At 43.8% G+C, this 12,509-nt stretch overlaps 1 protein-coding gene across 1 annotated transcript in view; it reads left to right on the top strand.

Moving 5' to 3' along the window:
* Positions 1-12,509, top strand: part of plxna4 (plexin A4) — a 185,935-nt gene that overhangs the window by 109,994 nt on the left and 63,432 nt on the right. The window contains 1 exon segment of the mRNA XM_062383138.1: positions 7,165-7,265. Coding sequence (XP_062239122.1) covers positions 7,165-7,265 — 101 coding nt within the window.

The following is a 12,509-nucleotide window of genomic DNA, read 5'->3' as shown; positions in this document are numbered from 1 at the left end:
AAGCGAAACAGAGCTGATGTGCCGCCGCTATCTGCTGCCTGACACAATTCTGACAAATGTCAACCAAGTGGGGCAGACAAGGTTGGAGTGAACTCTTGGCTCACTCGAAATCCCTTTTTGAAGTTTTACCTTTGTTTCTCTCCTTTGTTCTCTCTCTCTCTCTCTCTCTCTGCTTCTCATTATACTTCTCAATCTTCTCATCCTGCCTCTCTCCCAGTTGCAGACGGTTGTGAATCTGCTGTAACACTTTATGAAATGTGTCCCTCGCCTGAGTCATCGTGAGCAGCTTCTGTCAATATCTTGGCTCGTGGAAACAATCCAAACTGTCAGTGTAACACAGGCCTTGTTCTTACCCTTAATTCTTGAAACAAGATGATGAAAGCGGAATGCGTTTTCAGAAACTTTCTTGACATCTTAGTTGGTGTATTCTACGTGTGTGGCCCTGCTTTTCTATCCTCAGATGTTTCTTTTCTTTTTGTTATGGAAGCGTCATTAACTTAGCTCAACTTAGCATGCTTCAGCTTTCGGCTGCTTGTTTGGTAAGCACAGCAAAACCAAAGATGACAGATGGTTAAATAAAGCAGAGGATGTTGCATGCAAGAAATTCTAATGTGCAAACTGATTCAAGCTTGTTATCTGTGGGTCTCTCTGGAATACAAAGACAAGTGGAAGTGATTGATTGCTTCCAAAACGTTTGTCATGTGCTGATAAACCTGACAGCAAATGTTTCCCACAGCGGAGTGGGCGGGGCTTCTGACGGTTGATTGGTGTCACTGGTCACGTGATGAGATGCACACGCTGAATGACAAGTGCACAGAAAGAGGCGTTGTTCTGCCGAGTTCTGCCTGCCTGCCAAAGATGGTAAAAACTTCATGGATTTTTGGGGGGGCGGCCTCACGTTGCTCCTGAAGGCCAGACTGACTATGACAGACGGGTCTGTTATCTGTGTTAGACAGTGGAGCAAGGAGAGGCTGAGCGAATCAATGAGCTGTGCACGGCTCTCCAATGAAGCAGTGGCTGGAGACATTACTTTAGAGATCTTTCATGTCATTATGAGATGTGTAAAAAGGTTTTCATGGTTTTGTTCATTAGGAGACTGTGGCCTGATGCCTGGGTAATTAATGGGAAACGCTGGAAAGGCTTTGACCTCTGAGAAAGTCAAGTGAAAAACAATATATTGCACTTGCATCCAGCCGGCCGCTCTGCTAACAGAGTTTAATATAATATGTTGGCGGCTGACGGATTGAGTGGTGCGTCAGCTGTGACAGGGCTGTTGACGTGTCCCTTGCTTCATCTGACTCCAATGTCAATCTCTCCTCCATCCAGTCAGAGAGGGGAGGGGTAGGATGGACAAGATACTTACCAGTAAATTAATGAAAGAATAAATACCTTTGAATAGATATGTGGAGAGAGAGAAGAGGATATGAGAGGCCAATATTTATGAGGTGAAGAGACAGATTGTTGTTTTACAATAACTAGGTTAAGATGTTGACTCCCTTCAGGCCTCTTCAGTTTAGTCCACAATTCTCTACTTATCCCTTCTTGGGTGCTGGTAGATGTTTGTTTTGGGTCATTATCCTTTTGGACGGTCCACGACCTGCCACTGAGTCAGACGTGTCTGACACTGGACAGTAAGCTCTGCTGCAGAATGCCTTAATAATCTTCTCATTTCAGGGTTCCCTGCACAGATTCAAGGCCCCTTCTGTCAGACACTGACAAGCAAACCCATAGCATAGCTGGGCCTTCTTTTGCTCTTTTGAAAACTGAGCTGAGGTGTCTGACCAAAAAGCTATAATTTGGTCTGGTCTGTCCACTGGACATTCTCCCACAAGGAGCACGTCTTGTATTATAGTGAACTCAAGCTTTTTGTGTTTCTCAAATATGGAGGACGTCATGGGTCTTTTTCCATGGACACAGTTTTCCAGCTTGAAGCCACATACAGAAATGTTTGCTTTGGTCCCAGGCCTTAAACTTCAGCTCTTGATGCAGGTATACATAACTAGGCAAAACCTTTTAACCACACCTACAAATACTTCAGAGCAGCCTAGAGAGAATGAGTTTTCGGTATTTAAACCCTGCACGTGGTTGCAGGTCTGACGGAGATGTGGATGATGATTGGTTGAGGTTGTCATTAACAAGACATCCTGTTTTGCAGGTCAGGAGTTAATTGTTTGCATTGTCCTGTAGAGGAATAATAATTTAACTTCATCAGACTCAATGATTGGTGCCAGTTTGCTCGCAGTCATCTGTGAAACCTGAGATGTCTGCTGTCGTAACATTGCTAATTGACAATATGTTATTAAAATGAGTAAGAATCACCGCGTTATTCTCATTTAATCACATAATTCCGTATTAATGTCTGCTTCCCCATCGTTACTGGTGATACACTGGCAGCATTGTGCTGAACTAATGAACAAACTCACACCAGGGAAGGAGAAAAAGACGAAGCTTGCCTGTGGGAAGAGGAGAAAAGATAAGAGAAGTTCAGTGTGGCCCACAGGCTGTAAAGCAGGATTGGACTATCATTTTAATTCCCTCTCTCTCTCTTTCTGTTCATTTGGAGCGGTGAAGTTTGGCTGCAGGTTGAATCCCTGTTTAATTACAAGTGGAGGGGGCAGGAAAAGAGTAGGATAAAGAGAGGAATAGATATGAGGCGGAAGAATTAGTTGATAATAAAAGTCTCTGCAGATTTAATAAATGATCACTTTCCCTCTGCAGGTTGACTCAAGGGCCCCTGGCGTGATGTAAGGAGGAGGGGAGATGGAGAGAAGGGAAGGAGAGGAGAGAAAAACAGAGTCATGCCTCATCAATTCTATCGATGAACATCTTGAAAGTCTGAATACGCTCCTCCCTCTCTCCATCCGACGTATATTCACTCTCAGACTTTCTGCATGTCTATATAGAGAGACCCTATATATAATTTGATGCCATTGTGCCATCACGGTTAAATGATCAAGTGCGTTATCGTGTCTCTCCCCGCACATTAAGGCATCAAGTACTCCTGTGATCTCTGGCTCTTTTAAAAGCGTTATTATATTCAGCAAGCTTCCTTCTCTCCTTATTGTGAAGAGAGGGAGAGGGAGAGTGCAGGGTTTAATGGCTGTCATTTGCTCACCTGAAACTGGAGGGAATTAGAAATGCCACGCAACCCCCGTCCTTTGTGTTTATCCCTGCTGATATGACAGCACAGCTATAGTGAAGAGACAGTGAGGCGTAATGGTTGCCGCTCTGGCAAAGCCCACGAATAAGATAGCATGAAATGAATGTGAGAGCGAGATGAGAGAGACAAGGGGTTCAGTGGGTCGTTTAGCCACCAAATCCCCATTTCTTTTTTTTATATATATAAGAGGGGACAAAAGTGTTGAGAGAGAGAGAGATAGTTCTGGAGAGTGAGTGGAGGCTCTGGAGATGATGAATGTATGATCTTATACACCTCAAAGCTTTTGAGTGACGGGGAAAGACAGACGGACAGAGACAGAGAGAGAACGAAGGATATCAGGATGCACGCTCTGGAACAGAGGACTCACATTGGCGCCCATCAGTTCTGCCGGGCTCTGAACGTGCTGTGTGCGTTTGTGTCTTTGTGTGCCTGCGCGTTTTATCTGTTGAGAAAAAACCATTTCCCAAGATGCCGGCGTCTGAGGCCTCGATAGGCATCAGGGGGCCCCTTCCATTCTACAAAGTCTAAATCAGTGTGTGCGTGTGTGTGTTTGTATACAGTATGTGTGCACATGTGGGTGGTGTGTTTCCCGGCGTATCTGCCGCCATTGGAGTGTTAAATTATAAAGCGTTCAGATAGGGTGGCATTGTTTGCCACAGTTCTGTCTCGGTGCTTGGCTTTATGGAAGATCACAAGGTGACAAAACCTCTCGATGTGGAGACATGGTTACGTAGATTACACACACACACACACACACACACACACACACACACACACACACACACACACACAGGGACATTGTGGTTTCATATTCTCTCATGATAAGGCTTTGGCAGCTGAAATCCCTCCATAAACTAAAACCACAGCCCCTTTCTTCACTGACTAATGGGTTGTGTAGCCGGGAGTGGGCCGAGGCAGTGCTGCATCTTAGGAGGAGAAGCAGGGTTTGGCAGAAAGAGTGACAGGGAGGGAGGGAATCCATCATGTGAAATGCAATGAGGATCAGTGTTGAGTTTGATCGTGTGCTCACACACTCGCACCGCTATCTCTGCGATTCCATCTCAAACTCATTCCCTTTATCTGCCTAATGCAAATACACTTGTACGCGTTGGGGAGGGCAGAACAGCTGATTTCCCCCTCCAAAGCACGCACACACGCTTTACACACACACATGCACCTGCATTGTTTCTATTCTGTAATAGTACGCAGGGTTCCTCTTGACTTTGGCAAGCAGATACGCCCCCTCTGAATTCATTCACAGTGTCTGTGTGTGTGTGTGTGCGTGTGTGTGTGTACGTGTGTGTGTGTGTGTGCATGCACTCTCACATGACAGCCCGAGTGTGCTATTTATAGAACTCGGAGCGACACACAGAAGAGACATAAATGCAGAGAGCAGGAGGGAGAGAATGATGCACTCGTGTGTTTTTCAGAGTATCTCCATTGTGTCTTCAGTGACAATCGGTGCCCCTTTGTGGTTCTCGTGCTTCAAAGGGCACACGTGTTGAAATATGACTTCCACGGCGAGCGTGTGCAAAAAAATTGTAACACTGACTGTGTGTTTTTATTTGACAGAGGGGGAGAGAGAGAAAGAGAGAGAGAGATGGAGGCTGTTAGGCAGAGATGTGCAGTGTGATAGACTGAGTGTCCAACAGAGAGAAGTGCCGTCAGTGCCAGGCTGTGCTTTAGAGATACCACTGCGCAAAGGCATTTCTGATCTCTCATTACATTCAGTCATGCCCTACATTGGATGGTTTAATTACGGCCCTTTTCACAGCCTGAAATATGGAGTTCAGTCAGTAAAAAGTGCTGTGAACAGATGCATAATCACACATAATATGAGACTAGTATGCAAAAGGATATGATCCTCAGAACTTATTGGAGGTCTGAATTTACATCGGAGCTTATTATCACCAGTGTAGTGCCTTTGAGCAAGGCACTTAAACCATCCATCCTCCATTCTGTCCTTTGACGCCAGGTTCTTTATGTCTTCTACTCAAAGGAACGCCATACTAACACCAGAGAGGCTGTTGCTTTGCTTCACAACTACCTCAGTTCTTTATGACATGGATTCTTCAAGATGTTATTTTGCACATTCTTGCTGTAAATCAGGATTTAGGTCTGTGGAGTGAGGAGGCCATTTATGGACAGTTTTAGACGACTGATCTTTTGTGATATGTTTCATCATCTTGCTGGAATGAGCCATTTAAAGATGGTAAATTGGGGCCATAGATGGATGCACACGATCAGTAACGACACTCAGTTAAGCTCAGGCCTTCGAACTATGATTCATTTGTATTATTTGGCCCAAAATGTGCCAAGAAAACATTTACCACATCGTTACACCAGCAGACTGGACTGTTGACACAAGGCAGCCTGGGTCCGTTAATTCATGCTACTGATGATAAAATCTGACCCCCCCCACCATCTGCAAGCCTCCGAATTACAGATTCATGGCCGTGCTAGGTATCTCAGTTTTCTGTTGTTTAGCTTTGGTCTGTGTCCACTGCAGCCTCCAATTTCTCTTCAGGCCGACCTCTTTTGTTTTGTCGCCCATCCACCTCAAGGTTAGACACGCACCTGAGATGCTTGTCTGCTCACCGCAGTTGTAAAAAAAACGGCTGTCTGAACCTCCTTATCTTTTATGTGACCTCCAAACAGTCTGACCTGTCAACTTCCTGTCCGCAGATCTGCAGCTCTGTGGATCCTAGGAGTTCACAAAGACAAAAGTCGATTCCCAAAGTCTTTTATTGTGTCTAAGATGGATATTAACACTTTTAAAGTGTGATTTTCTTGTTATTGCGCTGAAACACACACACTCACACAAGAACATAGAGCTTTAGCCTCATCATAACCCAATATTGGTTCCACACTCACAATTTCGTCTCTCTTTCCTACCTGTCGTCGGTGAGCCGCCTGAGTGACAGCGGTCATCCACCAATGACGGCACATTAATCAGAAGTGCCCGAGACACCTATTATTGCACCCTGCCGTTGCCATCGTGACAGGAGGAGGAGACGATTGCGATCCACCTCAGCTTTGTTCCTCGCGCTCGGTCACTCAAGGCCCATGCCAATCAGTGCCAGTCAATGCCAGTTTGAATTGGCAGGGCCATACATCATAATAGATGGACTGCTATCCCAGGTGACCCCCGTGTCTCATACCGAGCCAGCGGAAGAAGATTGAAACTGTCAAAGTGACATTTTTATGAAAATCTGGCTTGATAGAAAAAACTCTTCCCATTCCACATTTGACTTGCTAGTTGGGTTTGTTGTTTGTTTTTGTAGTTTTTGGCTGAAAATAGAAAATAGAAAAAATAAAATAAAGATGGCATGATAGTGAGAATGAGAAACTTTTATACTGCCGCAACAGGTCTTATCTTTTTCTTATGGCTATTTGTATATTATACAAAACGTAGTAAAATTAGGAGTCACAGTATTTTTGATATTTAACAATGATGATTTACAGTATTTGTTCTTTCCCAAAGATATTTTTTCACATAGTTTCTGCATGCATGCAACAAGTGAAAAGCCTGTGCTTCTTGTTCAATGACTAAATCCATTCGATGTTCTATGGACACACAAAATATGGGCCATTGTCCGACAACTTGTTCAGCCAGCACACTTTAATTTCCACTCTGTTTCTGAGGTCGTGAATCACCTGTTAAGTGCTATGATGGTACAGGTAGTAGAAATAAATGTGACTGCTCTAACCTGAGCTTTGAAATATTCCAATACCATATTTTTAAACCTGTAATCCAATTATTTATAATCATCGATTCATATTTTTCGCTCTCTGAGCACCGCTCGCACTTTTGAAACACCCTTATTCTCCCGGAACAAACTTAAACACTGGATTGCTTTCAACATAACACAACTCTGGTATCTCACATTGTGTGTATTGTGGTGATACGTGCTCATCTTTACTCCATTCATTAAAATTGAAAAAGTAAAATGTTGAAATGTTTCCTCTAGAGTTTTTAATCACTGCTGTGTGTCTCCCTGCAGCTTGCGAGGGTGCCGGTGGAGGCCTGCAGCCAATACTCAACCTGCGGTGATTGTCTTGGATCTGGTGACCCCCACTGTGGCTGGTGTGTCCTGCACAACATGTAAGTACCACTTGACATACACATACAAATAATCACAATTATACTAATCGTAATCTTTACACAAATACTGAATTTCCCCACTTGGTTCACTGAAGCTCTTACATACTAACTAGACAGTTTGGGGGTCGCTCTGTCTCGGTTGTTACTCTCCCCTAACTCCATGACGCCTGGGCCACTGCCCAGCTCTCCCTCCCTTGCAGCCTTTGAGCATTCAGGGGACTCTCCTAACCAACTCAGGGCGTATCTCAGATTGCTTTCCTGGGGCTCGGCCTCGTGCCAGCACCCCCCTAAGATCTATTACCAAACCTAACCACTGGCATTGTTTACTAGCTGTGTAACCAGAGCCTGGTGAGAGCACAGACGCTGTGGGCGACTGCCAGGCTCTAATGGGCACCTCTCCAAACTTTAGCCCTGACACAAGGAGAGTGATAGCTTCTGTTATTAAAGGAAACTGCTGAATGAGACCTCAGAGATTAGCTCATTAAGGACAAATGACTCACACTCACCTTGCTTACCTGTCCTCTTCTGAATTTTTCTTGTTGCTTCACCAATAAGCTTTTCTTTCTGTCTGTATGCCTCTCCGTCGGTCCGCCAGTCTCTCATTACCTCTATGATACACAGTCTTTTTCTCTCACACACACACACTCACAATCACACACAATCACACACAATCACACCCCCCAACTGCTGTCAAACCCTTGTCCCTCAAGATTGGAGAGCGAGATAGAGCTCCACTGTAAATTGAAAATTGCTTTCTTGTGTTGATGCTAGCCCTTGGGTTGGTTGTGTGCGAGTGTGCGCGTACGTGTGTGTGTTGGTGCTTTTGTGCGTGCGTGCGTGCTTGCTTGCGTGCGTGAGTGCGTGTGTGTGTGTGTGTGTGTAGAGACTCAGACAGAGTACATTTAGCACCTTCATCCCTGCTGGCAGTGAGAGGACATAGCGAGGGCAGAGGAGCAGTTTGAGTGTGAGAGGAACATACACAGTGAAACCAGGAGAGGAAGCGGTGGAACATATAGATTTAGAAAGTGAGAGATAAATGTCCAGAAGACCAATGAATATTTGAAATGCAAGCTTCTTAGAGACAAGAGCTGTGAAGGACCAACAGGGACCTACAAAGAATCTGAGTGGGATAGAAAGCTGATTGTGAAAGAGTGAAAGATGAAGAAACAGAGGTTGAATGTCTCCAGGGTAGAAAGTGCATAAACAGAACGATGACCCACTCAGATGGGTTATGGGTCTCAAACCAGTAGTTTGAGTCTCATGTACATACACCAACATGCATGTACGCATAGTTTGTGATACCAGAAGTTTTATTTTTAATACAGTTTCTTGAATAACACTCACACACAAAGCATATGGTGCATTTTAGATAAGCATTAAATCATTTGGTTTTAAAGAATGATATGTCCTGAGATAAAGTAGAGGAATCTATCCCAAAAATAAGAAATGTGGGACACAAGTGAGTAGCCTGTGCAGATGTTTGGCCCCTGGAATGTGCTCGTAATTCAAAGCGAAAGTGTTTGTGAGTGACTGTATGTGAATGTGGTGTGTGTCTTTCTGTCTCTCTTACTGTGTGTGTGTGTGTGCTTGTGTGCATGTCTGTGTGAGTGCGTGTGTACAAACCCATTAACACCCTGGACATCCTCCCAGTCACAGTAAATGGGTGGCCACAGATTGGCCTGTCACACTTAGCCTGATAGAATCAGCTCACCTCAGCTCACCCGTCTCTTTGCACAAATACACACAATGGCAGACACACACACACACACACACACCTCTCTTGCTGTAGAATTAGTGTCAAGTCACCGAAATGAGAAAACAAGTCCAGTGAGAGAAAATAGCCAAAATGCCATTTTAGTTGCATTAGGTGTCTATAGGTGTTTGACCATCACAAGGGCAGACAGGGAGATTACAGGTGGTGTGTGTGTACACGTGTGTGTGCTTGTGTGTACCGTGATAAGTGTGTGTGTGTGTGTTTGAAGGACAGAGAGGTTGTGTGCTATCACGTCAGTTGGACAGTTTTCCCTCTCCTTCACCCCTCTAGCACTCAGACACACTCAAAATGCACAACCCAGTGTAGCTGATCGACCACAGGTTTACCTTTCCCAGATCCCCCCCCCCCCCTCGCTGCTCTTCAACCCCCAGCTTGTGAATTCTTAACAGGGTCTTGGTGTAACCGAACCACCCCCCCCCACCTGAGTGCCTCCTCCACCACAAGGCAGCCAGGGCTTTCTACCCACTCTGTAATCACCTCAGTTTGCCTGCTATTTCTCATTCTGTTCACCACCTTTTTGTTTTGTTAGCTTCTTGTAAAGTTTATATTTTGGCCTTGCACTAGGAAATGCAATAGACCCCAGCATTCTTACCACATATTTCATATTTTTCTACCAACTAAAAGATTGCATTGTTTTATTATTGTTGGAAAATGTAATAATATCCCATATTAGGCTAATATATCAGAGGCTCAAAGCTTATTCATTTATGTTTTGATAATGATTTTTCCTTTTCTGTTTCTATTCATTTCCTCTCTCTTAGAAATGTGTTTAAACATTGATGGACAGAGGAAATTCAGTGTGGCAGATTTGAAACTGTAGCTAGTAGACTGCATGCAGTCTACTAAATGAATTCTATACTGAGTGAGGACACATTCATGCAGCTACATGTTGTTCCACCCAGCTACAGTATATATTTCACTCATAATCATATATATGCTCTGTAAACCTGCCATTAGTTTCCCACAGGTCAGTTTTGTCCGGTCTCCAGGGGGTAATTATAAAATAATAAGCACATAAAAACACACATTGAGATGACAGGGCCTTGGATGTTGTGTTTTAACAATGTAATAAAATGAAGGCAGGGGTCATGTTAGGTTAGTAATGGTGCCTGACTGTTAACAAGCCTGAATCCTAGTAGGGTAGAAAATATTGCTGCAGGACATGAAAGCATCCTAATAGAAAAAGAAAAAAAATGGCCAATCTAGTCACTAGCTTTCAATTTTCAGACTGTCTTTTTCAGACGTGTCTTTTCATGGAGTTCTCTCCAATCAACAAAGCGTAAGTGTCCATCACTCCAGATACACGTCACCTTTCATCTCCCTACAGAGAAACATGCAACAGGTATCGCTGCGTACAATTTAAATATGCTAAAGGATAAGGGAAAAGAAAAAGTGCTGCCTCGTAAGAAAGATAGTGTGACCGTGAATTAACAATGCATCAAGTCTGTCCTTGGTGAGTAGGTCTGACACACACACATTCACAGGAACACAATCACACTCACACACACAGGCGCCTGACCCGGAGCCCTGCTCGTCAGGCATCTCAGCCATAACAAATACAACATGTCTTAACGCAAGCTGAGCTCTTTGATATTCAGAGGGTGGAAATATTCATCCTCTGTCCTTCAGTCCCCCTCTCGTCTCTTCTCCAGCATCTTGGAAGAATAACGCTTTTTAATTCTATCACTCCAAGAAGTGACAGGAATAAAATAGAAAGATTGGCGCCTGGAAAACTGATTTTAAAGACATCAGATGAACATAAAATGGGAGTAATTGAATAGCGGCAAACATCAGTGACGTGTACAGCTTCGAATACTTCAGTATCCACACGTTCACAGTAAATTCAAAGCTTTTGTCTTTTTTTCGTGCAGTAATACTTAATATCCTCTCATGTCAGCCTCCAGTTCTCCGATTGGCCGTAAGGGCTCCTACTCAGTCACATCTTGAAATTGATTAACCTGACATTATCGGATGCAGCCAAAGGGAGGAACAATGAATGAGCATCCATAAGTGAATGAATTTGATGCTGTCAGCCCACAGGGTCAGTGTCTAGCTCTGCAGAGGAAAAGCCACAACAGATGCATGTATATTTATAAATATATCTCATAACTGATGATAGTTCTTTTGGGCTCGCATTGCAGCGTTGATGCAGTGAAATGTTCTTTCCTGGCCCGGCCACGGTGAAAGATATTTCTACTCAGGATGAGAACAGACACCAAAACTCTAGGAAGTCAAATCATTTAGAATTCACGCACACACTCTCCCACCCACGATTACTTTGTGCTGAAGGAGCGGTGTTGAAGGGGGAAGGATAGAACGCTGCTCTTCTTCAAAGTCTTCCTCCAGATAGTTTGTTGTTCCCAATCAACCTTGAAATCACCTCACTGGTCTGAGAGCAAACAGACGTGCAATCAAGCTCTCTCCCTCTGTCCCTCTCTTTCACACACTCTCTCCATCCCCACCACCCCTGTCTTAGTTGTGTTATATATATATATATATATACCCTGCTTTCTACTTTCTTTTATCAGCATTGCCTTTATTTACTCTATAGATCGGTTAGAGGAGCTGTTAGAGAGAACACCAGGGGAAGAGGAGAAAGACGATCAATAGTACACAGGGAGGAAATCAACAGGAGTGGATTCTGCATTAGTTGTGTGTGTGTTCTTGTGTGTTCTTGTGTGTGTGTGTGTGTGTGTCTAATAGCAGCCATTGTCCTTGACAAACACCACCTATTTATTTATAAAGGCAAACGTCTTCAATAATCAGCCACAAGCTTGACTTTGAGCGTCGATGTGTTGGCTGTATATAGATAAACGCTGCTATTTTTCATATTAAGTATATATTCTGTCTCCCGGCACTCCGCTGCCTCTGTTCAAGCAAACCTGAAGCCTCACCTGTCAGCCCAACTGTCTCGGCCTATCAAAGTCAGGACTGGAGCTCTCTTCTGCCGAGATGCACGACTTATGCTAATGTCTGTCGAGCGCGGCGGGTGAAACTTTCCGCTCACATCAGCCCGTCCTTTTCATCGCTCCCCTTCTTTCCACTCTTTTACTGCTGACATTGGATGTCATACTCTGTCAATCAGAGCCTCAAGGACTCCGACAGAGGATTACCTCAAGGAGACGATCCGTCGAGATGTGTACAAAAGAAACCTTAAATACATATATAGGCGACCAGCCATATGCATATTTAATATTTTCTCTAGTTCTATGATAAATAAATACTACATTTTATACCACATAACAAAATGTTTACCATGCCGATTTTAGGTGTTTTTTTGGCAGCGCAGCATTTCTAAACAATACACAAAAAGTCCTATATGGAAAATATTATGTTTTTTAACTTTAGAAACCACAGCTTAGCTCAATGAACCATTTTTTCCAAGTTGGAAATTCAAGTGCAGGTTGTAATACAAAAACTTGCAGAGTTTCCAGACAGGTTTTTCCCGAAAGCTGTTTAATAATCACATA

This window comes from Platichthys flesus, chromosome 23 (assembly GCF_949316205.1).
Source record: "Platichthys flesus chromosome 23, fPlaFle2.1, whole genome shotgun sequence".
Classification (NCBI taxonomy): domain Eukaryota; kingdom Metazoa; phylum Chordata; class Actinopteri; order Pleuronectiformes; family Pleuronectidae; genus Platichthys; species Platichthys flesus.
Note: the sequence above shows the minus strand (reverse complement) of the source record. Positions and strands in the feature narration are given on the sequence as shown.